This window comes from Lissotriton vulgaris, chromosome 7 (genome assembly GCF_964263255.1).
Source record: "Lissotriton vulgaris chromosome 7, aLisVul1.2, whole genome shotgun sequence".
Lineage (NCBI taxonomy): Eukaryota > Metazoa > Chordata > Amphibia > Caudata > Salamandridae > Lissotriton > Lissotriton vulgaris.
In genome coordinates, this window is record NC_141695.1 from 1,674,052,963 (window position 1) to 1,674,078,165 (window position 25,203).

At 48.4% G+C, this 25,203-nt stretch overlaps 1 protein-coding gene across 3 annotated transcripts in view; it reads left to right on the forward strand.

The window, feature by feature from the left end:
• Positions 1 to 25,203, forward strand: part of RAD21L1 (RAD21 cohesin complex component like 1) — a 1,036,426-nt gene that overhangs the window by 161,602 nt on the left and 849,621 nt on the right. For all 3 annotated transcript variants that reach the window (XM_086932732.1, XM_086932731.1, XM_086932733.1), the window contains one exon: positions 8,343 to 8,516. In XM_086932732.1, coding sequence (XP_086788858.1) covers positions 8,373 to 8,516 — 144 coding nt within the window. In that variant the 5' untranslated portion in view covers positions 8,343 to 8,372. The remainder of the gene's footprint in view (positions 1 to 8,342; positions 8,517 to 25,203) is intronic.

The following is a 25,203-nucleotide window of genomic DNA, read 5'->3' on the forward strand; positions in this document are numbered from 1 at the left end:
AGGGGTGTTAAATTCCTTTTAGCCCCTACAAGCTGATCACAGGTATCAGGAGGCAGTTACAGGGTCATCATTATGCATAGCGCTTTCGCGCGCTAATGGCCCTGTTAATCACAGAGGAGAATTTCCTTTGTCCCTTTGTCCCCCCCCCCCCACTCTTGTCCACCTGTGTGCACTCCAAACTCTGGGGGATATATCCCCCTCGTCCCCCACACTTCCTACGCCCATGTCTTGGGGTCTGTGATTACACCCCAGGCCAGGCGCCCCGGTCGCTTCAGTGTTATTTAAGATTTCCTTCCGGAAGTCCTGTGTGCACAGCTCTGTAATTTACCCTGAATGAATTGCAGCTCCAGAGCCAGCTATCGGCCTCCGACCGCCACTAAACCCTGGTGCTTCCCAGGGCTGTCCAGCCACAGCCCCATTCACAGACCTCTCTGCCCTCCCAAGACTGCGGGGCAATGTCTGGCATGTGTGAGGCTTTCTTCGTCATTCACACATTGAATCCACATCCTGCGCCGCGGCGCCCCTGGCTTCTAATCACGGCGCACCAGGGCGCCGCGGCGCACACTTTGGGAACCACTGGCTTAAAGGATTGAGACACTGCCTGGGGCACACAAGGTATCCCATGCATAGGCCAGTTCAAACCGGTGCTGGGGCACTCAAGCCCCGGCTCTGACGTGAAACTGGACAAAGGGAAAGGGGTGTAACCACCTGCTTCCCTGGTCCCACCCATAGGAGGGACATAGCAGGTAATCCAGCCCCTAAGATTCGTATATGGGTAGGAGCTGAGTCACAGGACTTTAGATTATCCTGACTGAAACACTGAAACGAAACTCTGGACCTTCATCACTCTACTTTGGAAGAATACGACTTGTGGTCAAGGAGTGACCACCCTGCACAACCCTGCTTTGCCGCCTCCTTCCGCCGGAGCCCGAGCCCAGAACATGACAAGAACCAGATTCCCAGACATCCAACAGCCTGATCCACAGTCCCTGCAAAGCTGAGACCCGTGGAGGTGACGAGAGACGTGGGACCGGCCATCTTGAAAAGTCTGCGACCTGCTAACTGTGCAGCCCTCGAGGCCTCCTCGAAGCTGTGCATTGGGGATTGAGAAGCCCCAGCCCCGAGCAGCATCTGCACCAAAGATCAGCCCTGCACACTCCACGAGGTCTGCGTGTGGCCCTTTTGGATTTTCCTGCTAGACACGTTTGCCCGGTCACTTGCCCATTGGCTAGTGGCCATCTTGGCGACGATTTTGTGAAACTACACAGCTGGTCTGGTTGCTCCAGACTGGCCCTTGCTTTCCTCAAAAGAAGCAGCCCCTCAGACCTTGCTGGTCTGAGTAGGAAGCCTACATCGATTCCTGCGTGGGTTGCCTTTGCCAAGGCTTGTTGGCCCCAATCTTGAAGCAGACGCAGCCGACAGCGGGACAGTCAGTGCCTGCCTCCTGGTCGTCGTCGTCGACGCCTCCTGTTTCTCGTGGCTGCAGAGACAAGCTTCCCATAAGCACCTGATTGCAACGCGGCATCACCTGGTTCCATCCTGGTCACTGGCTAGTGACCCAGACTCTGCCCCCTCTGCTTTCAGGTCCTCTACATCTTCGATCCACCTGGACTCTTCTCTTCTGGCCACCTGCAGCATCTTCTCCAAGGCTCCATAGATCTCTACGACGAAACCCGACACACTTTGGGACCTATGCACCTGCTTCCTGTGGGTTAGGTAACGCAAGTACTATGGTGCTCCTGTAAAGGTTTACACTCCTAGTGTCCTAGTTTCAAGTGGTTAAGTTCTAGTCCAGTCGGAAGACTCCCAAACCTTTTAACTTTTACACACCCTTTGACTTCTATGTGTGAACGCATGTGCCTTTAGACACTGCACACGCATGCCGTGGTCCTCCTGCTCCCTAACCATTGTTAGTCCAGTGTAGCCCCAGCGATTCCCAAGGCCCTAGACCTTACCATTGTTCATGACGTGGTACTTACACCACTTTTTTAATATAAGGTTTAGCGGGCCACCCGTCCCTATTGTGCATCTTTTGTCTATTCTATTAAGTTACTTGTTTTGCGCTTGTGCTTCTGTGCTCAAGAGTTCAGGGGATTTGTTTAGAAATAAATACATATATATTTTGAATATATATCTTGTGTGGTGTACTTTCATTTGGTATTAAAGGGATTGCATATGGTAAAACAGCTGGCTTCACATGCCCTCTTGAGTTTAGCCTAAGACTGCTTTGTCCATGCTACCCCTAGGATAGCTGGTCTATAAGGTTGACTTTACAACCATCACCATAAGGGTTGTTTGGACAGGTGCAAGGTGCTCACTAGAATAGTGAACACCCTATACCAGGCCAACTTCTCACAGGAGGTGCAAAAACTTCTCCTCCATAAAATCTGGATCACCTATTGACCCATGCCCCCCCGGCCATTATTCATCAGGCTACCAGGAAGATCTGTGAGAAGCTCACCCCCCCTTATCAACCAAGTCCTGGAGTCTGGTATCTATCCTACAATCTGGGAAAAAAGTGGCCATTAGGCCACTGCTTAAAAAGCCCAACCTGGATCCAAACGAATTGAAGAACTATCACCAGATTGCTGGGCTACCAATAGTGGCAAAAATCTTGGAGAAATCATTAAACAAGGTGCTGATTGACTACCTTGATACAAATAACCTGTTGGACTCGACGCAACATGGTTTTCGGTCTTTCTATTATCCCGAATCTGCCCTGATCACTGCAACAGAGGAGATACAGAAGATTGTGGATGGGGAGGCAGGGCAGTCCTCATCCTCCTAGACCCATCAGCAGCATTTGACACCGTGAATCACATGGTGCTAGTGCAGCGGCTGAAGGATCTAGGGGTTGAGAATACTGCCCTGGCTCTACTCTCTTCCTTTTTGGAGGAAAGGGAGCAAAGTCTGTTCTGGGATGGGCTGAAATCTGACAGTTTCCACCTTCCATGTGGGGTCACACAGGGATTGGCCTTATCCCTGACATTGTTTAACATCTACGTCACTCCGTTGGCCAGACTTATCAGGTGGCATGGTTTCGCATTGGTTTCATATGCTGATGACTCACAGCTTATTTCCATCTGGCAGCAACCTGAAGTCACAGCTGCCAAATTTCATGCTTGTCTTTCAGAGATCATGACCTGGATGAACCATAGCTTCTTGAAAATTAACACAGACAAAACGGAAGTGATAGAATTCGGATATGGACGGTCCCTGTGGAATGACTCCTGGTGGCCAATTGAGGCCGGGAATTGTCCTCGTCCTGTTCCCAAAGTCCGGAATCTCGGGGTCATCTTTGATGACCAGTTGAACTTTAATGCACAAGTGAACAGTCTTACTTCTTCCTGTTTCTTCCTCTTAATAACAATGAGGAAGATTTTTCCGTTCATTTCGCAGGAGCTACAAAAAACAGTGATGGTGAGTCTTTTCTTGTCTAAATTAGACGATTGCAATACCCTCTTTTTGAGCATTGACAAGACACAGATGGGGAAGCTCCAGTCTTTACAGAATGCGGCAGCAAGACTGCTTCTGAATATCCCCAAAGAACAACCAACCTCAGCGGATATTAAATCACTGCACTTGCTTCCTATCCAGTAGTGTGTGGAATTTAAGGCTCTGTGCCTGGTGCACAAAGCACTTTACGGTGGTGGTGCCGATGAAATTTCAAGAATGGTCTTACCTTATAGCCCTTCGCGTGCCCTTAGATCTGCCAACTTAGGGCTACTTCAGACTGCTAAGATTAGGCGGGTAAGATGGGGAGGAAGGACTTTATCAAATGGCGCAGCAAAACTATGGAACAATCTGCCAACGGCCATGAGACTCCAAGCAAATTGGCAGCATTTTAGGAAAGAGCTGAAAACTGTGCTTTTCTCATCTATCTAGTCCTTTTGATGCTATAACTGCCTGTCCTCTGACATACATTAGCGCCACGACGCCACGGCAATCAAGCGCTTTACAAACCTATATCCTATCCAAATAAGTCTCAAAGTCCGGTACTGCCAGACCCCATTATGGACTTGGCTCCTGGGGGCTATTTTTGCCACAGTATTACCAAAACCAAAGTTGCAGATACCTACTGGTTCCAGGACATGGACACTTTGGTGGAATCGGGTGTAAGCAACTGTTATGTGCTAGTTGACTGACTGACAAGACTAAGGTTGTAAGGAAGGCTCCCCTCTCTCCAGTAGTAGTCCTGACCAAACCTGGGGTAAACTAATGTTGGACATTATTGGTCCTCTCAATTGTTCTGGTTGGAGAGAAAAATTAATGGTGGTATTGGTGGACTACTATTCCCACTAGATTGTGAAGTCAATCAATCATATCATGACCCAGGACATGATTGATTTCCTCTCTGACATTTTTATGACAGAAGTTCCCTCATCACAGACCATGGTGTCCAATTCACCTCATACAAGATGCACAGTTATTTAAGAGATTTGTCCGTTGCCCATCTTAAAACTGTTTTTTTGTCCTAAGGCCAATGGCCTTGTTGAAAGAGTGAACCGCATGATAGGAGTGTATATAGACGGCACGGGTGTCGGGTGTACCTATTGAATTTGCTGTTAGAATTTGGTGCAGTATGATTAACCCATAAGATTGTCACTTGTGTTTATTCCTTTGCATAGCTCAATGGTAGACTTCCAGGCACCAAGTTGTTCCCCATTTGGTTGGGGGGGGGGGGGGGGCTAGGCTAGAAAATGTGGGTAAATCAAGAGGAAATGGATGTGATCAAACTACATCAGGATGGTTACAAGAAAAGATATGATGAAAAACATGGGGTAAAAGACAGGAGATGGAATGTTGGAAAGTGTGTTGTGCTTAATAACCCAGTTTCTGTCAAGTGTGGAGCTAGCAAATTTTCCACAGCATTGACAAAAACTCATGTTAACTCTTTCGGTGCTCATGACGAGCTCAGCTAGTCATGAGGCACAGTGGCGCTGTGCTCATGACGAGCTGAGCTTGTCCTAACCGCCGCGGAACACCCACGTGGGGATAATTCCCCTGCTGTGCTGGGCGGTCCATTGAGTGGGCGTGGTCATGACGAGCTCAGCGCCACCGTGTTGCATGACGAGCTAAGCGCCACCGTGTTGCATGACGAGCTAAGCTCGTCACAAGCACCGCACGCGGCCCCCCGCACCGTGGGGTAATTAGCCCCGCGGCGAAGGGATTAAAAACAAAGTTTTGATATTGGAAGAAGGCTGAGTCTGGAGTGTGGATCGTATATCCAGGTGTAATTGTCCTGATCTGGTAACCAACTCTACCCATGAGGTACCTACATCACAAGCAACTATAACTTCAAAGTGTAACTTAGATTGCCTACCCCTATATATATATATAATTACATTGTTCTGTTCAGAATGTGAGGATCGTTTAACTGAGATTGTTATGTACTGTGGTGGTTTGAGGTTGATCTTCTGAGATAGGTAATACACTTATCTTTTCATTGGCCGTGAGTCGCCTGTTCCTTTTCTTTCTTGTCCCTGTCGGTCATTTTTTTTTTTCCTTCCTCTAAATGATTTTTGCAAAGAATAGTAGCAAATCGAATCTTTAGTTAGCTCGCACTTAGCAAGTGATAGTTCCAGTTTCTATGCATGCACTTATATTCCAGGTCTGGAATCTAGTCGACGTGAACTGGCATGAAAAACCATACTAACATTTTAATGAATAAAATGTTTGATAAAATTGAACAGATGCTTGTCTGTTGTGTTTTGATGAGGCTTTCCATCGGGATCTTTTGGCTGCACGAGGGAGTAAATGATTCTCTGACCACTTGCAGCGCACGTCTTTCATTTTATCTATTACTAGCTTACCCGTCGCTGCGATCTCATAAGAAAGGAAATTCAAGGAAATTTGTTATGATAACCTTCAATTTACATTGTGTCATTTTTATTGAAATCTATTCATGCCTTCGACACGGTGTCACATGAACTTCTTCTCGAAAGACTGAATGATGTGGGTGTTGAAGGAGCGGCTTTATCATGGCTGCAAAGCTTCCTTTCGGGCCGTACACAAGGTGTTAGATTGGGCTCCCATTCTTCACTCTCACGGGAGCTCACTAAGGGAGTGCCACAGGGCTCATGCCTAAGCCCCACGCTCTTTAACGTGGATGTGGCCCCCTTAGCAAACCTGATATGATCTTATGGATTCACCCCGGTGTCTTATGCTGATGACACCCAGCTCTTGTTTCCTTTCCAAACTCTCACACCTGCAATTCAGTCAACTTTTGCGGATGGAATGAGAGCAGTAGCACATTGGATGGCTCAGAATTTCCTCCAATGTAACGTGTCCAAAACCGAGGTCATGCTATTTGGAGGGGCAACTCTTTTGTGGTCCCCAGAATGGTGGCCCCTGGAGCTATGCCCTGTCCCAAGCCCTAAACCAATAGTAAAAAACCTTGGCATTAAACTAGATCAGGCACTCTTACTTAAGGAGAACACCACCCAAGTGGCAGGTGCTTGCTTCCATGTGGTGGGCTGCTTCGACGTGTCTTCCCATTTTTGCCAGACAATCACAGGAAAACACTTATACAGACCCTAATAGTAAGCAGAATGGACTATTGCAACGGCCTATACATATCGGCAAATGAGGAACAACTGGATAAACTACAAGTAGTCCAAAACACAGCAGCTAGACTGGCTCTTAATGCTCCTCCCAGAACTCCCTCCCGTCCTCTACTGCGCCAACTTCACTGGTTGCCGGTAAAGCAGCGTATCAAATTCAAAATATGCAGTATGATACACAGATGCCTGTTTGGTACGAGCCCCAAATACCTAAAGGAAAAATTTGTTCCATATACCCCCGGACGCACACTGCGCTCAAGCAACCATCAGCTGTTACAGGTCCCAAAAATCAGAAGAGCCAGACAAGGTGGTCGTGCCCTATCATACAAAGGACCTATCCTTTGGAATTCCCTACCTACTGCACTGAAACAGATCATCAGTCTTGAATCTTTCAGAAAAAAACTCAAAACATACCTCTTTACGTTGCCATAAATTAAACTAACCTTCCCCATCTACAGCTGTAAGTACATAGTAACTGTCCAGTGTAAGCAAAAGCGCAGAGATATCCCTTCGGGAATTGAATCAGGCGCTTTATAAGCACATAAATAAATAAATAAATTTTAATATGGAAAACATTTCAAAGTGTTTTAATTCTGGGTTTTTTATTCGAGTGCTTGTGGATACACAATATTTTTTGTTTTTACATCTGGTGCGTAGACTAATAAATCAGAAGGTTTTCCGACCCGTGAGCTGGCCACATACAGTTGCCCATGTGAGAAGCACGGATTCTCCAAATCTAGTCCACACGCTTGCAGCGATTGTCCTTGTGCTTTGTTGATGGTCATTGCAAAAGCGAGTCGCACCGTAAACTGTAAACGTTCAGTATTGGAAAGATTATGAGAGCCCTGGGTGGCCGATATTATCAATTTATATATTTTTATTTTTTGGGCCAGAAACCTTTGCAGGAGTGTACTCAACTTCCCAAAGTTTCATGCCGATCGGATGAATGGTGTAGTAATGCATAAAGGACAAACGGACTTACTTTAGTATATATATGTATATATATATATATATATATATATATGTGTGTATATATATATATATATATATATATATATATATATATATATATATATATATAGCTATATATATATATATATATATATAGCTATATATATATATATAGATAGATAGATTAATTCAGCAGTGTACCCCCGGCTCTCCATCATGTTTGGGCAGCGTTACAATCATGCCTGCAAGCCCGGCACCACCTTTTTCTATGCCAAGCCAGCCTTCGTTTTCAGGTATTTAATCAAATAAAGTGCATCTGTATGAACTAGTCTAGAGAACTTTACTTGCACCCTTTCTGAAGGGCAGGAGACTTGATTTACAGGTATAGAAGTCTGTTAAAGAAGAGCTTTAGCTAAAAGTAATATTTACCCTTGGTAAGTGTTGTACCTCTGCAGCATGGAGATAGGAGGACGTGCAGAGAATGCCTGGCCGTTCTGTCACGGGTGTCGGCGCACTTAGAAATTAGGGGTTGCAGGAAACTTTAATTGCCCGAGATGCGCAGATTTGGGAATTCGATTGGTGAGTATGTAACATGTCGACAGACCTTGAGTCTCCGAAGACTGCCGCCCTTCACCCACAAGCTAATCCACCTGTTGTAGAGGATTCTTATTTTAATTGGAAAGAAAATCATGAAAAAGTCTGCCTTCTTTCACTCCATGTTACTGTCTGCCAAACAATATGTTACAATCAAATATTTTATTTGAACAACCCTGCTCTTTAGCACGTGACCTACTACATGCTGATCTATTTCTTGTTGTTGTTTCCTAGTTGCTTACAGCCGTATAGAAAACCGTCAAGATGTTCTATGCCCATTTGCTTATGAGTAAGCGTGGCCCCTTGGCTAAAATATGGCTGGCTGCTCACTGGGATAAGAAGCTCACCAAAGCTCATGTGTTCGAATGCAATTTAGAGACCACTATTGAAAAGATACTCTCACCAAAGGTATGTAACCGTTAAGGACTTTGACTAGTAGTCCTAAATATACTTAAATGAGAAATAATACTGATTCCATGTATTCACTTTTTGGGATGTATCCGCTTTCGTAAATCAGTGTTAGTTATTGTTATATCAAACAAATTCTGAACAATACAACTAAGTCATCTGGAGCCTTATTACATATAGGGCACCCTATTGTGTTGAATGTGCTGCCCTCGGGGCAGCCGCAAACTCGTGCGTCCCTGGGGGCAGCACATTCAAGTGAAATTTTAAATGGCGGATTACAAGCCACTGTGTGTTTCACTGTGCAGGCAGCAACCTTCCAGCACTTTAAGAGGGGAGAGAGATCCCCTCCTTGAGTTACAGTTATTGGTGGTGTAAATGACAATGTATTTTACCTAAGTGTTATGGAGACATCATGTGCACATAGGAGTAACACTCCTACATAAGCATTAAAACCCACGCACAAGCTAACATACCACAACGAGACCAACGCAAAGTAATTCTATTAAAGCAAAGCAGCATACCGATTTACCTGCACACTCGGTTTTGAAATGGAGACCATGCGTGTTTTGGGCACACAGGCGCCATTGTACTTTGTATTCTGTAGCTTGTAGTTTGACAATTATGATTAAATGTAGGACCTTAAACATTCAAGCAAGCAAAGTGTAGTTGGGTTTAGAGCTAGGCTTTAAAGAAGGTGTCACAAGAACTAAACTCCTTTTGACAACAATGCTTTTTTTTGTAGTTTTTATAAAGAGCGAACTCGACCCGAAGGTATTAGAGTGCTTTACATGAGCACCAGTTACATTACGCAGGGACACATTCACTTTTCGTAGGCAGGGAACGATTAAGTGATTTGCACAGAATCACAAGATGTTGATCCATCGCCGGGATTCAAACCGGGTTCCCCAGTTTCAAAGTTGGAAGCTCTGCCGTAATGTCATCACTATAGCAGTCTTTGTTGTCAATTTCTTTCAGGTCAGTGCGTAAAAGATAATACTATTGAGCCCACCCAGGGATCTCAAATTGTGGGTCACTAAGAGATGTGTTCCCATCACAAGCAGAGCGTCTCCCTCTACCCGGGCCCAGCAATGCACCAGAGGCATTACACAGAAGAGGCGGAAACACAGAGCCAGTGGTGAGTGAAGACGGACAGGAAGGCTTCCCTTCAGAGGAGGAGGTGTCAGTCCCGCCCCTCCTGCAACCCAGACGAAGACTGATTCCCGTTCACCGACTTCCCTGAGCTGGTAAAAGTCCCCAGTGTCCAAAGAACCGGAGAAGGGCAGGGGGTGGGGTTGTGGGGTAGTAGCTGTCTGCAGTGGAGTCACAGGATGGGTATGAGTTTGAATCATGGATTCTCCTCGACAGGCTCTGCGATGTTAGGCATGTTGCGTCTCTTGTGTGTTGTCTTCCGAAAGTCATGGATTCAGTAAAGACACTAACCGCATCCTCTCGAACTTACTGAGAGTAACACTGAATGTCAGTCCCTGCCATGCTGTCGCTCCACCTGAAGGTCGTGGGGCTGTAACATGTTGACACTTCATGCCCCCCGCCCATGAGCAGTGAAGGGCAACAAAGCCCAGCTTTGAAGGATGGCATATAAAGAAAGCAACATTGTCTAATCGAAAGACCATGATTGTTTGCGAACAATTTCATGAAATGTAGATGATAAAAACAGAGGGCAGCACTCATGAAATAAACGCAGCCCTGACATGAGAATTAATTGGTGCAGGCTGCAAATAAATAAAAAGCTTGCCAAAGCAAAACATGTTCAACAAAAAGCAGCCATAAATGTGGGCTGAAAATAAAGCACCGTTGCGTAGACCAAATCGGAATGTTTTGATTTATGTAGTGAAACAAAGAACCACTTTAAAAGCACTGGTTATTTTCTGCTTATTACACCATATAGAAAAAAAGTCTAAGAAACAGACGTGTTTAAATCCTGATACTTATCTCAACAGGTAGTCTCCTTCCCGGAGCTTCCATAAAACATCTCGCACGTGGTGTGAACACTTTGAAATGAACTCCCTTCTTGCACACACACAGGAAAGGAAGGCAGAGGTGGGGCTGTGGGAGCCGGGCCTGACACAGGAACTGGGCTGCAGCTGGAAAGCCAAGCAGCGAGGCACCATGCGCCGCGGCTGTAGAGAAATTACATCTGCTTTAAGGAAAGTAAAGAAATAGAAAAGTTTTTCCTTTTCTTTACTTTTGAAGCAATCATGACAACCGCGCATCTCAAGGAAACGAAATGAAAGCCTGGGCCCATTATTAGCAATGAGGCTGCTGAGCTACTTAAATATTAAACTTGGCGGGAGAGCATGGCCTGCCTGCAAAAGCAGGGAGGAGAAAGCCCTTCAAGAAAAACGAAAAACGTAAGAGTTCCAAGACAAACACTTCATTCCACTAGCAGCATGTTTACAGTAGTTTGGCGGTGCTGCATAGGCTTTCCCAAACAAATAAAGGAGGAACTAAGAACCGCATTAGCCTGTGAAAACAAAGAGATTGAAGCAGACAAGCAAACAAACCAATAAAAAGCCACAAGGTGGAGTTTTGCCACGTATACTAATTACTTGATGTCTCGGAGAGACAGCGCATGCGAGACCTAAAAAGGTGATCTGATGGTTTATGCCACCCCATCAGCAACTGCGTGAACAGTAAGTTAACAGTAGTAGTAGTAAAGACTTTATTTCGGTTTTTGTACAAACCATAAAAGTACATATACAATAATAAAACAATTTAAAACACATGATTTGTAAACACATCAGATAAAATGCCAAAGGTGCAGGAAAGGGCTGTCTTCCAAACAACAGAATCAAAAAGTAGATAATTCATCACAAGGGACCATTACCGGTCCATACAAATTCTCAGCCTCAGTCAATTAAAAAAATTCATTAATTTGGAGAATACTGTCACTATGCAAAAGTTGTAAATACATTAATGCCGGTCTTAAAAGAGTAACCAGATAGCACTTGCGTGGGTATTCATAAAATTTACATAAAAACATCAAAGGCAGCAAATCCTGCGGAGACTTTCCGTCGCAGTCGCAGGGTGCTGCAAGATTATTAAAAATATCAGTTTTTGGCCTAATCAGCAGATGATGGAAAAGATTTAACCTAAACCTTGTAGCAGGAACTTTTCATGAGAGGTCAGTGAGCCCAGCAAATACTGCTCTATAGTTTCACAAGTTTTCAACATGACAAATTTTCTCACACTTTGTTTCTGGGGCTCTACACCTTCCCTCTGGGTCTTCCTGTCCATAAGGAAGGCCCGTTTAGTTAGCTCCAGATCCCCTATTACAATTCGACTTGGGTGTTCAAACAGATCCAGGCGGCCAAGCCTAGCAAAACTGGATTTCAGATATTTTATCCATGGAGTACACATTTATTTATTTATTTATTTATTTATTTGCAAGCTTGTACCGCGCTGGGAATCGACTCCCTAGGGAGTATCTCCGCGCCTTTGGCGTCATCAGAAAGCAAATAGCCCGGTCATGTGTTTATTTAATGTTCAACCAAAATCAGTAGTTAAACAGGAATGTTTTTAATTTTTTCCTGAAGGGAAAATGTTCCCTGCACGCTCTGATTTCGAATGGGAGTTCATTCCAAAGTTTCGGGCCTGCCAACGGACAAAGCTCTTCCACCTTGTCGTGTCTTCCAGAATCTGGGAACGCATAACAATTCACGGTCTCCAGATCTCAGGGATCTTGCCGGAATGTATGGGATGAATTGCTTAGTTAGGTAATCCGGACCTCTGCCGGAAAGGCACTTGTGAATGATGCAACAAGTTTTGAACATCACTCTTTATTTTACCGTGAGCCAGTGGAGTTTTTTAAGAAGGGGCTTTGAAGGAGTCCGGGCCGGGGCATTGAGAACAAGGCGTGCAGCCGTGTTCTGCACAACTTGAAGTCTGGCGATGACCCCCTCATTGGCGGCTAGCAGCAAACCATTACCGTAGTCCAGTCTACTCCACACGAGCGACTGAACTAAGGTTTTCCTGGTGGTATCAGGTAACAGGGGGAACACCCTTCGGAGAAGCCCAATAACATGAAAACAGGAGCTCACTACTTGCGTAGCGTGATGTTTTAAGGTGAGCTCCTGATCCAGCTTGACTCCTAGATCTTTCACTACCATTTTTGGTTCCGGGACTGGGCCTAGATCACAAGGCCACCAGTCAGGAGTCCACAGACGTTTGGCTTCCCCAAAGAGCATCACCTCCGTCTTGGAGACGTTACACTGAAGAAAGTTTGTTGCCATCCAATGTGCCACTTCTTTCATCCCTTGGGCAAAGGAGTGATGCACTTCAGGAGTCATGATTTTAAACGGAAAGAGGAGTTGAGTATCGTCTGCATACGATACGGGGATAAACCCGTGGGATCTCATGATGTTAGCTAGGGGTGCCACATAGATGTTAAATAATGTAGGGCTCAAGCAGGAGCCCTGTGGCACCCCCTTTGAGATCTCCACCTCCTCTGACTGGTAAGAACCAAGTATGACTCTGAGTGCGTTTGGTGAAAAAGCTCCTTAATCAGGCCAGCGCCTTGCCTCCCAGACCGATGTCAACTAGTCTGGTGGTCATGATATCATGCGACACAGTGTCAAACGCCGCTGACAAATCTAATAACACCAGGATAACGGAATACCCCTTATCCTGAAGCATATGAAGATTGTCAGCGACGGACAGCAAGGCGGTCTCGGTGCTGTGCCTGGGCCTAAAACCCGATTGAGAGGGGTCTAGTCCCCCTACACTCTCGATGTAATTGGATAAGTGCCGGTTAACAAACTTCTCGGCGAGCTTCCCTAAAAAAGGGAGGAGAGAGATGGGTCTCAGATTAGTGAGGTCAGTCCATGGAATGGAGTTCTTCCGTAGAGGCCTCACCAAAGCACGCTTCCAATCAGGGGGGACTTCCCCTGATCCTAAGGATAGATTAACTACCCACTGAATACCCTCTCCTAGATCGTCCCTCAAAAGTGACATGATCCGAGCTGGAATGATGTCCGAAGGGCATCCACTCTTAGTTTGATTGATTAGAGTGTCAATGTCCTCCATTGTTGGACAGGCCACATGACGGGCCGCTCTCCCCCGGCTCGACCAAGCCCGAGCCAGTCATACAAGCACCACACACCACCATTGCACGTCCTACGTCCCCTCAGGGACACCTGCCCTCAAGCATGATAACCTCGTGGGTCCGATCCACGGCCGACCCACGCGCCCAGCCCGGGCCGCCATCTTGGACACTTCGCCACGAGGCCGCCTGGCCCCCGATCGACCTCAACCCTGGGCCTAGCCCGGCCTCAGACATTCCGGCACCACCCTCCACCCAGGAGGCGAGCGAGCTACTTGGCCAGTCAATGGGAGAAAGAGGTGTCGATGGTTCTCCCCCGGCCAGTGCCGCTCGCCCATCGCCTCCCCGGGCGCTGGCTCCACCCCCCTGCTGGGTGTCTGGACTCCCTCATCCCGGACCTCCCGACCTCCAAGTGCGAGGGTCCGGACATCAAAGCACGCCAGCCCTATAACTGGGGCAGCTCCAGAACAGGAAGGCAGTTGTATCTTGGAGTCGAGAGACGAAAGAAGAACTCATCCTGGACGGACTACTGGCGCTGCCGTAGCTCTGTCCTGTGCACCATCATCCTGCCTGTTGGCGCTGCCACAGCCGTCGTAACCTTCATCCTTCACCGTCGTCCGGATCTGCTGGCGAGGCCGCGGACCGTTGTAACTGTCATCTGCATCGGGACCTGCTTGGCTTCTCCACGGCCCGTCGACCATCCTTCATCCATATCGGGACCTGCTTGGCTTCTCCACGGCCCGCCGACCACCCTTCATCCATCTCGGGACCTGCTTGGCTCCTCCACGGCCCGATCAGCAACCACGCCGAGCTCGAGGATTGAGAGCTATTGAACTCATTGGTAACTAAGACTGTCCCGCTACCCTTTTCCTCAACCAGAGATCAGAACCGAGGGGACCCCTGAGTCCAGACCTCCTTGTATTATATCAACGTAACCTAAGAAGTGCATATAAAGTCTCGTTAACCTTCAATCTTGTGTGGTGTCCGTCTGTGGGGGGGAAGTTACTTATCTGTACAGTCGTTGGAGACGGCTCTCCCTGGAGACCTCTCCCCGTAATCTCGGCCGACCCTCCCGGTCCGTCTAACATTGGTGGCCAGCGGCGCGATCCGAATCACCGCATAACGTACAGAGAGTAGCTCACCCCACAACGAACAACAATGTCGACTAAAGAGAGCGGATCAACTGAGAAGTTCCAAATGGAAAAGCTAGAGGAATACAGCCATCGTGAACTAAAGCAGTTCTGCATCGAACTAGGTATCGCTACCACCGGACTAAGTACCAAGGACGATTTTAAGCATGCCCTAGAATCTTGGGCAGAGACCGGGGATGTCGAAGCCCCGGAGCAAAGCACCGCGAAAAAGACCGTCACAGCCCCAGTGGTCGGCAGGGCCCTGATGGGGATCTTCTCCCGTGTGGGGTTCCCCCGAGAAGTCGTCAGTGACAGAGGCACGAACTTTATTTCCAAATACATGAAGTCCCTCTGGCAACAGTGTGGGGTCACCTACCGCTTCACGACCCCCTATCACCCCCAAGGAAACGGACTTGTTGAGCGGTTCAATCGCACTCTAAAAGGGATGATCGGGGGATTGGAAGAACCCCTCCGTCGCCAGTGGGACGTGCTGCTGCCGTGCCTCCTCTTCGCCTACCGGGAGGTCCCACAGAAGTCCCTAGGCTTCAGCCCATTCGAGCTGCTCTATGGGCACCCAGTACGGGGGCCACTCAGCCTGATCAAAGAAGGCTGGGAGTTGCCTCCGGCCAAGAGTCCTCCAGATGTCTTCCGGTACCTCCTCACCCTCCGCAACCAGTCCCAGCGGTTCAGAGACCTAGCGAAAGCCAACCTAGAGGCCAGTCAAGAGGACATGAAGAGATGGTATGACCAGAACGCCTCATCTATTGAATTCGAGCCGGGGCAACAGGTCTGGGTAATGTCCCCCACAGAACCGTGCGCTCTCCAAGACAAATGGACGGGACCCTTCAAAGTAATCGAGCGCAAGGGACCCGCCACCTATCTGATCGATATGGAGTCCGCCCGGAATCCGCTCCGAGTCCTCCACACCAACAGACTGAAACCCCACTTTGCACGAACAGAACTCAGCCTCTTGATGGCCACAGACAACGGGGTTGAGGACGACTCCGAGCCTCTCCCTGACCTCTTGCGGACCCAGGAGCAAGACGGCTCCGTGGATGGGGTCCGACTCTCGGAGACCCTCTCCCAGGAACAACGCCAAGAGTGCCAAGCCCTCCTATCACGGTTTGCCAGCCTGTTCTCCCTCACCCCAGGTGTCACTTCCTGGTGTGTGCACGATGTGGACACCGGAGACAGCCCTCCTATCCGCCACCGGGCCTACCGCGTACCTGATCGGGTACGGGCCTGCATCCAGGCGGAAGTAACTAAGATGCTCACGCTCGGGGTCATCGAGCCCTCCGACAGTCCATGGGCCAGCCCGGTCGTACTGGTCCCCAAAGCAGCCGCCCCCGGAACCACACCCGAACTCCGGTTCTGTGTCGACTACCGGGGCCTGAATGAAGTCACCAGAACGGACGCACACCCCATCCCCCGGGCAGATGAACTGGTCGACCGAATGGGCGCTGCCCGCTACCTCAGCATCTTCGATCTAACGGCAGGATATTGGCAGATCGGCCTCACACCCCGAGCACAAGAACGTTCTGCCTTCTCCACCCCCGATGGCCACTATCACTTCACGGTCATGCCCTTCGGCATGAAAAATGCCCCAGCGACGTTCCAACGGCTCGTCAATCAGGTCCTGGCGGGGCTCGAAGAGTTCAGCGCCGCCTACCTGGACGACATCGCTGTGTACAGCCACCACTGGATCGAGCACCTCCACCACCTCCAAGCAGTGTTGCAAGCCCTTCAGCGAGCTGGCCTCACGATCAAGGCCAGCAAATGTCAAATTGGACAAGGGTCAGTGACCTACCTCGGACACCAAGTGGGAAGCGGTCTAGTGGCCCCTCTTCAACTGAAAATTGCCGCCATCCAGAACTGGCAACCCCCTAACACTCAAACTGAGGTGCGAGCCTTCCTGGGCCTCACGGGCTACTACCGAAGGTTCGTGAAAGACTATGGTACCATCGTGGGGCCTCTCACCGAACTCACGTCGAAAAATCAGCCCAAGAAGGTGAACTGGACCCCAGAGTGTCAAGCGGCCTTCGAACAGCTAAAGGCCGCCATGTGTTCCGCTCCTGTACTCCAGGCCCCAGACTACAGCCGGGAGTTCGTCGTCCAGACGGATGCCTCCGACCAGGGCATTGGGGCGGTCCTGTCCCAGGTGAACACCGAAGGCCTTGATCAACCGGTGGCCTTCATCAGCCGGAGACTCCTACCACGGGAGCAACGCTGGAGCACCATAGAGAGGGAAGCCTTCGCTGTGGTATGGGCCCTCAAGAAGCTCCGACCCTACCTTTTTGGCACCCACTTCCGGGTGCAGACTGACCACCGACCCCTGCAGTGGTTGATGCATATGCGGGGGGAAAACCCAAAACTGCTACGCTGGTCCATCTCCTTGCAAGGTATGGACTTTACCGTTGAACACCGGCCTGGGTCTGACCACGCCAACGCGGATGGCCTGTCCCGGTTTTTCCGCCTCGACGAAGAGAGTCCCCAAGAGGATGGGTAACTCTCCCCGCCTTCAGCTGGGGGGGACGCATGTTGGACAGGCCACATGACGGGCCGCTCTCCCCCGGCTCGACCAAGCCCGAGCCAGTCATACAAGCACCACACACCACCATTGCACGTCCTACGTCCCCTCAGGGACACCTGCCCTCAAGCATGATAACCTCGTGGGTCCGATCCACGGCCGACCCACGCGCCCAGCCCGGGCCGCCATCTTGGACACTTCGCCACGAGGCCGCCTGGCCCCCGATCGACCTCAACCCTGGGCCTAGCCCGGCCTCAGACATTCCGGCACCACCCTCCACCCAGGAGGCGAGCGAGCTACTTGGCCAGTCAATGGGAGAAAGAGGTGTCGATGGTTCTCCCCCGGCCAGTGCCGCTCGCCCATCGCCTCCCCGGGCGCTGGCTCCACCCCCCTGCTGGGTGTCTGGACTCCCTCATCCCGGACCTCCCGACCTCCAAGTGCGAGGGTCCGGACATCAAAGCACGCCAGCCCTATAACTGGGGCAGCTCCAGAACAGGAAGGCAGTTGTATCTTGGAGTCGAGAGACGAAAGAAGAACTCATCCTGGACGGACTACTGGCGCTGCCGTAGCTCTGTCCTGTGCACCATCATCCTGCCTGTTGGCGCTGCCACAGCCGTCGTAACCTTCATCCTTCACCGTCGTCCGGATCTGCTGGCGAGGCCGCGGACCGTTGTAACTGTCATCTGCATCGGGACCTGCTTGGCTTCTCCACGGCCCGTCGACCATCCTTCATCCATATCGGGACCTGCTTGGCTTCTCCACGGCCCGCCGACCACCCTTCATCCATCTCGGGACCTGCTTGGCTCCTCCACGGCCCGATCAGCAACCACGCCGAGCTCGAGGATTGAGAGCTATTGAACTCATTGGTAACTAAGACTGTCCCGCTACCCTTTTCCTCAACCAGAGATCAGAACCGAGGGGACCCCTGAGTCCAGACCTCCTTGTATTATATCAACGTAACCTAAGAAGTGCATATAAAGTCTCGTTAACCTTCAATCTTGTGTGGTGTCCGTCTGTGGGGGGGAAGTTACTTATCTGTACAGTCGTTGGAGACGGCTCTCCCTGGAGACCTCTCCCCGTAATCTCGGCCGACCCTCCCGGTCCGTCTAACATCCATTGATATAGGAGGGAATTCAACAAGCTTGCTAGCGTTGTTTTCTGCTGTGCTGAGATGTGGCGGAGCCATAATGTCCTCGGTTCTCAAGGTGTTAGAGGTAGTTTTTGAGGCTAAGATCTTAGCATAAATGCCTTCTATTTTCCTAACAAAAAACTGTGAGATGTTATCACAGAGTTCCTGAGACTCAATCCCCTCCGTTTCACAAGCTGCAGGCTTGACAAAGGTCTGTAAGATTTGGTAAAGGACTTTAGCATTTTTACCTGCTGCTGATATTTGGGCTGCTATGTGATGTTTCCTAGCCGATCTAATAGCTTTATGATAATATTTTTGGGAAGTCCTATAAGTTTCTTTATCCTCTGCCTTGCGTGTAGCTCTCCATCGTTTCTCAGATTTCCGAGCAATGATTTTTAGTTGTCTGAGATCATCTGTGTACCAGACTTCTTGTTTTGGGGCTGGTCGTGGTTTATATGTTCTAAAAGGAACAACGTGGTTGATGGAAGTAGTTACCGCTTCATTAAAAATAGCTAGTACAGCGGTGACATTGTCGCCACATTCAGCCCAGTTAGGTTCGGTGATTTCTCCCTAAAGCTCTCAGGCGTTAATTTATTCCAGGGCCTTCTGACATCAGCTAGGGTTCTCTGAACCCCCTTAGCCTCATGGTTGGAGCGAGTATAAAATTCAATAATGGAGTGGTCAGTCCAGTCCACTTGAAAGGGAGGGAGGCATTTTATAGAGGTGGAGTTATATAGTACAAGGTCCAAGGTGTGACCGGCTAAGTGCGTGGGTCCCTGATTAATTTGATGCAGACCAAAGGTGGTTAGATCAGCCAGGAGTGTTTGTGCCTCCACACAAGAGGTAAGTTCACTATGAACATTAAAATCCCCTACCAGGATGAAGTCAGAATTCACCTGTACGTGGGGGGCCAGTGTTTCAACAAGTAGAAGAGAGAAATTACCCAGCGGACCTGGGGGTCGGTAGACTAAAGCTCCCTTCCTGGTTTCCCTAGAATTGGGGTTGATAGTGAAGATGAGGAGCTCCATTTGCGGGTTACATACGGTCTCAGTAACTACTACCTCGATTTCTTGTTTAAAAACAATGGCTAATCCCCCACCGGTTTTAATTGGCCTGTCCATCCTTACTAATTTGTATCCTTGTGGTACCCCCATAGTAATGGCCGGAACAGAGTGGGGCTTTAACCAGGTCTCTGTTAAAAAGCAAAAATGTGGCTTTTCTGATGTTATAAGATCCCAGACCTGAGTGGAATGGGTAACTAAAGAGCGGACATTACACAGGAGGTTTTTGCAATTCAAAGATGAGTCATTGGGAGGACTGTCAATCGGATTTTGCTGACAGTTGGTAGGGACAGAGGAGGTAGTGCTTAGATGACAAGGCGTGATTACAGCACTGCTTGTAAATTGTGTAAAACAAACCCTGCAGGAGAACGGTCCCTCCAGGCTCCCCTGTACTCTATGGGAACATAATGTAGTGGCATACCTGCTTAAAGCCAATAGGGTCTGGCTGGTATACGAGAGACCAGGGCGAGGGAAAGGTACCGGGCAAGTGATAGTATCCGCCATAGCCCCCTGCCCCTGGCCCCGTCCTGTCGCGGATGGGCGCAGACTGGCTGGTCTTTGGCTCGTCTTAGGCGCAGGGGTAGGCGCCACACTGCGCGTCAACACTGCGCGTTGGGCCGACGAGTTGCTTTATACCCTCGAGTAGGGGAGAGCTAGAGCGCTAATCGCTCGCCTCCCTGGTTGTTCCTGGCTCTGCCCCGCCTTCCGCGCCCGTGATTGGCTGGAGGGTCGGACTGGACGTGCAGGCACAGGTCTAGCTACAACGGAGCAGATCCTGGATCAGATAATCCCTCACTATCAGATGTGTGAGCGGTATATCCTGATTCAGCCACAATTTTAACCAACAGGTCAGCGGGCGTAAGGAAAAAGTGTCACTTAGATATTGTGTCCCTAGCTCTTCGTGTACTACAAAATTTGACGTACTTGCAGGGACACACAAGAGGCGCTTCAGGAAAAAAATTTCAGTGATCTGCAGCTGCTCACCAGCAACATACCCCCAAATTTCACTACCATATATGGCAGTTGCCACTGATTTTGCATTATGAAGTTTCAACATGGCACTGGTAGTTTTTTTCCCCAGTTTCGATGCAAAATTAAAAATTGAAGCATTAACCCTAACCAGTTCCCCTTTCTTTTTTGCAAGATGATGTCCCTAGTTGTTTAGTATCAAAAAGAACTCTCAAGATACGAGAACGTTTTTGATATGGGGATTACTGCTTCATCGATTTTAAATGAAAAGTTCCTTCTTGGTTGTTGGCCAACTTGCATAACAAATGATTTCGAATTGTTGACCAAAAGATCTCTTTCCGTCATGAACAGTTTAAAAGCATTTAAGAGAGCCTGAAGACCCCTCTCAGTTCTAGAAATTAAAACCGCATCATCTGCGTATAAAAGTACAGGAATTCCCCGCCTGCCTACTCTTGGGCAGTCAGCCGATACATTCTGTAAGACGCTATCTAGCTCATTAATATAAAAATTAAAAAGGAAGGGGACCAAGATACATCCTTGGCGAACACCCTTTCTAATGTACAAAACATTATTAGTTGTACTCAGATCTTGAGAATATCTCACATTTGCTCTAGTATTGCCATGTAGATCAACAAGAAAATTAACAATTCCACTATCTACACCCTTCGCCCTCATGGACCGCCACAACTTTTCTCTGTATACAGTCGAAAGCTGAGGACAGTCAATAGAACAAGAGAAAGCACCCTGCCTTTTGGTATGAGGGCCCTAACTAGAGGGTCCCGAACTGATCAAAATAAGGGGTGATAAAGGCTGACCGACACCGGTGTCTGTAACTACAGAGCAAGTAGAGAATCCATTTGAATCCCCTCATACCAAAAGGCAGGGTGCTTTCTCTTGTTCTATTGACTGTTATTTTCCCCCCCTCTGGCCTGCCTATATCAATTAGTTACCCGCGGGGAACCCCCTTCTATTGCTCTCTGAAAGCTGAGGACAGGTCCATGAAGGCGAGGTGAATGGTACCCCTTTGAGAAACAGTGTACTTACTTAATGTTAAAGAGAGGTTAAGGCACTGAGTTATTGTTGAGCGACCACTGCTGAAATCATACTTGGAGATGGACATGATGTGGTTTTCCATCGCCCAGTCTAGGAGTCTCTGTAGTAGAATTCTTCCTACTATTTTAGCCATAGAGTCTATTAGTGAAATAGGTCTGTAGCAATGTGGACTACCTTTGTCCCCCTTCTTGAAAACCGGGACAATCATAGAGACCCCCCATGATTGTGGACAACCATTTTTCACAGCAGCATTAAAAACAGACTCTAATATTGGTGCCCAAAAATTTGGCTCAGACGTAAATAAGTCTGGAGGTATCCCGTCAGGACCAGGAGCTTTCCCAGCTGTTAGTCCTACTATACCCTCAATAACCTCCCCTCTGTCAAAACTGATTATTTCACCATTGTTACAAGGGGCAGGGTTGGATGTCTCAACCATTGGGCAGCAATATAGTTCCTTAAAGTGTGCTTCCCACTCCTCCTTTGGTATATAGGATTCCAGACAGTTACCTGGCTCCTGGACCAAAAAAGGTTTCTTCCTTACCGCCCAAAAACTGGAACTACACCGCAAGGTAGTGGGATCAAGAATCTCACTCCATGCCTCTTCTCTTAAAGATTCCTTATGTTTGGCAATTGAAGATTTATATTCTTTCAAACACAGCTGAACTGTCTCATTTATTCGTGGTTTAGCTACCAGTGCCAGCCTTAGATTTCTTGCTGCTTTAGAGCAATCGTGGTTAAACCATTTTGGTCCCACGTACTGTAAATTCTTTGCTGGCGCCGACAGCAGCTGGGTGACCTTGCCCGATAGACTTTGGAAAGCACTAAGGACCTTGCACGGCTGCAACCCTTCCTGAGTGCAAACCGTAATTTCATCTGCACAGATGGTTTTAATGTCTTTGTACAGCAAATCTGGGTTAATCTTAAACCATTTTAGGCGACGTCTCCCATCAGTTGCGCTCACCCTACCAGTGATATGATTCGGTCCTTCTTTAGCTATCCATGGACCCCTCAGGTGAACAGTGAGCGGGTTATGATCACTGAATTCACTTTCTTCAATAATAAAAGAATCCACAAAGGGCTGCATAGGAGATGTAAGTAATACATAATCAATGAAAGTTCCCCTCCCATGTCCCTTAAACGTTGGTGTCTCAAAACACTTGGTAGGATCCAGCAATGCCATTGACAGCGTCAGATCCAGATCATTCAATAGATCATTAAAGAGTTCCCCCTCTATTGTGTGTTCCAGATGCAAACCCTCAGATCGTGCGCAATGCAGATCCGAAATACTTTTCAAAAGGGGGTCACCACAAGGGTGGACATTAAAATCACCCATAATCATGAGATTGTGGCGGCAAACCTTCATAGAAATGCTGATAAAGACATTCAGTGCTGAGATTCGACTCAAGGCTGAGTATGGATTGACAGCATTGTAAAAGTTGACCAAGCCGGCCGTACAATTTTCTCCAGTTAAAATTAAACCAATGATTCCAGAATTCCTTGTTAAGACTCTACGTACTTTACAAGATAGTGCAACAGAGATGATTGTAACCATTCCCCCCTTAGGTCTTCCCCTAGTTGTTGCTATTGCGGGGACATAAAATACCTTATACCCTTCAAGGAATTTGTTACATTCAACTGACCAAGTCTCCTGCAAACAGATAATCTGATACTGCTTAATGTACCTGATCCAATTGCAGTCCTCCATCTTAGCACCCAGTCCTGCAATGTTCCATGAGATTACCTTATTTTGACTCCTTTTTTGTCCGTGTACTCTCCGTACATTCCACTTCAGCCAATATCTCCTTTCCCAGTCTCTCGGATTCCTCACGTCAATCGCACGCTTCCAGACCCGAGAGTGAATCAAACTATTCTGCGTTACAACATTGAACCCATTCATACAGTGGTTATCAACATTCTACAGATATGTCACTTCAGGGGCCGGAGGCTGGATAGGAATAAATGGTCTAATTTCCCTAGGATTAGGAGGGGCTTTGAGTAAATGAGTATAAAAAAAACCAAGTGGGCGTACACATACACTGTTCACATTGTAAGCTAGGGAGGCCGCTTTTAGTAAGACTGTAGCAACGTGTTGGGGATGCTTAAAGTTAACAATAATACAGTCCCCACTAACTGTCTTTCTGGACTGGCCAATCCTGTTCACCCTTCTCGTAGACAGTATTTGATTGTAAGTGATTGGAAAGCCACATCTATTATTCAACCACGATACTGTTTTGTTTTTTAATGAATCATGGGATTCCTCATAGGGTTGGGCAGAGTGACAGTCAGTGGGCGGGACATTCGTTAGTACAACCACATAAGGTGCACAGTCAGGTGGAAGATTAATGTAGCAACATTTCTTTACTTGTCTAATATCCGTGTTATCCTCTGGATCTACTGTCGCCTGTTCTGCCCGATTGGTGGAGTAAGATCAGGTGAGGCAATTTCAATTGCAGTTGTTTGCTGACTAGTTTGCTGTGAATTCCCTCCAACAGTTTCCCGCCCCTCTCCAGCAGAGCCCTTGTCCACAGCCTTAGATCTTTTAGCCGAGGCCGAGGCCAAGTGTGTTGCTAACAATCCACCTAATCTATTGACTTCAAGGACCACAGTATCCAATTTAGATGTCAAGGGTTTCAACAGCTCTTCTATCTTTGCCTCTATCTTAGCTTCTATAGTACGAATCAATAGGGCAAATTGCTCCGAATTTATATTTGTACCAGCTGCATTTTTGTCTTCATGTAAATCAGTTACAATAGCAGAGCCATTTGGAACTAATTGCACTGTTTCTACTCTTTTTTTTGCTGTACTTCCCCCCCACGTTTGATTTGTAACTTTCTACAGGTTCTCACTGGTCTGGGGGCAGGCGGTGGCTGTTCTATTTCCTCAGTAAGTATAACAGAAGTAACAGATGTATCAGGTAAATCTTCATTCAACTCGGCATACACCTGCCCTTCAGCCGTTATGACAGCCCTATCCGATACAACAGGAATATTAACCACAGCTGGATCCGCCAATGGGGTGGGCGTAACTTTATGTAAATCAGGATTAACCCTCGACCTAGCGAGGCCCTGCGATCATTATTAATTTGGTTCACCATTTTTACCAAATTGTCCATGATGCCCAACCCAGATGCAGTTTTATCAGTTTTAGATTTAGACCTGGTCCAAACTTGCTATTGAACTTAGGTATCAGATAGAACAACAGAACAGACTACAAAAGCACTTTATCCAGATACCAAAGTTAAAAGTCTCACTTGAGTATATTAGTCCTTACAGGGCCGAAGTCCGTGGCCCAGCCCAGCCTCTTTCGGCCTCTGACGGCCGCAGACGGCCCGCCCTTGTCCCAGGCTTCACCCGGCGCGCGCCTGCGCGTGGGACGAGGGACCGAGGGAACCTTTATGCGCCTCCTGGCGCTTGCCTCTGACGTCCGCTGCTGCTGGTCACGGGGCCGGGAGGGGCCCGGCCGAGCCAAGCCCGGCCGGGGAACAGGCGGAGTAAAGCCCGGCCCTTTGTTGCTGGAGCTGCGGGGATCAGCGGAGCCAAGCCCGGCCCTCAGAGCAGCTGGAAAACACGTAAGACTCCCCCCGGACTCTGCTCCGAGGGAGCCTTTATGCGCCTCCTGGCGCCTGCCTCTGACGTCCGCTGCTGCTGGTCATGGTGGTGGGAGGGGCCCGGCGGAGCAAAGCCCGGCCCTTTGTTGATGGAGTTGCGGGGATCGGCGGAGCCAAGCCCGGCCCTCAGAGCAGCTGGATAACAGGTAAGT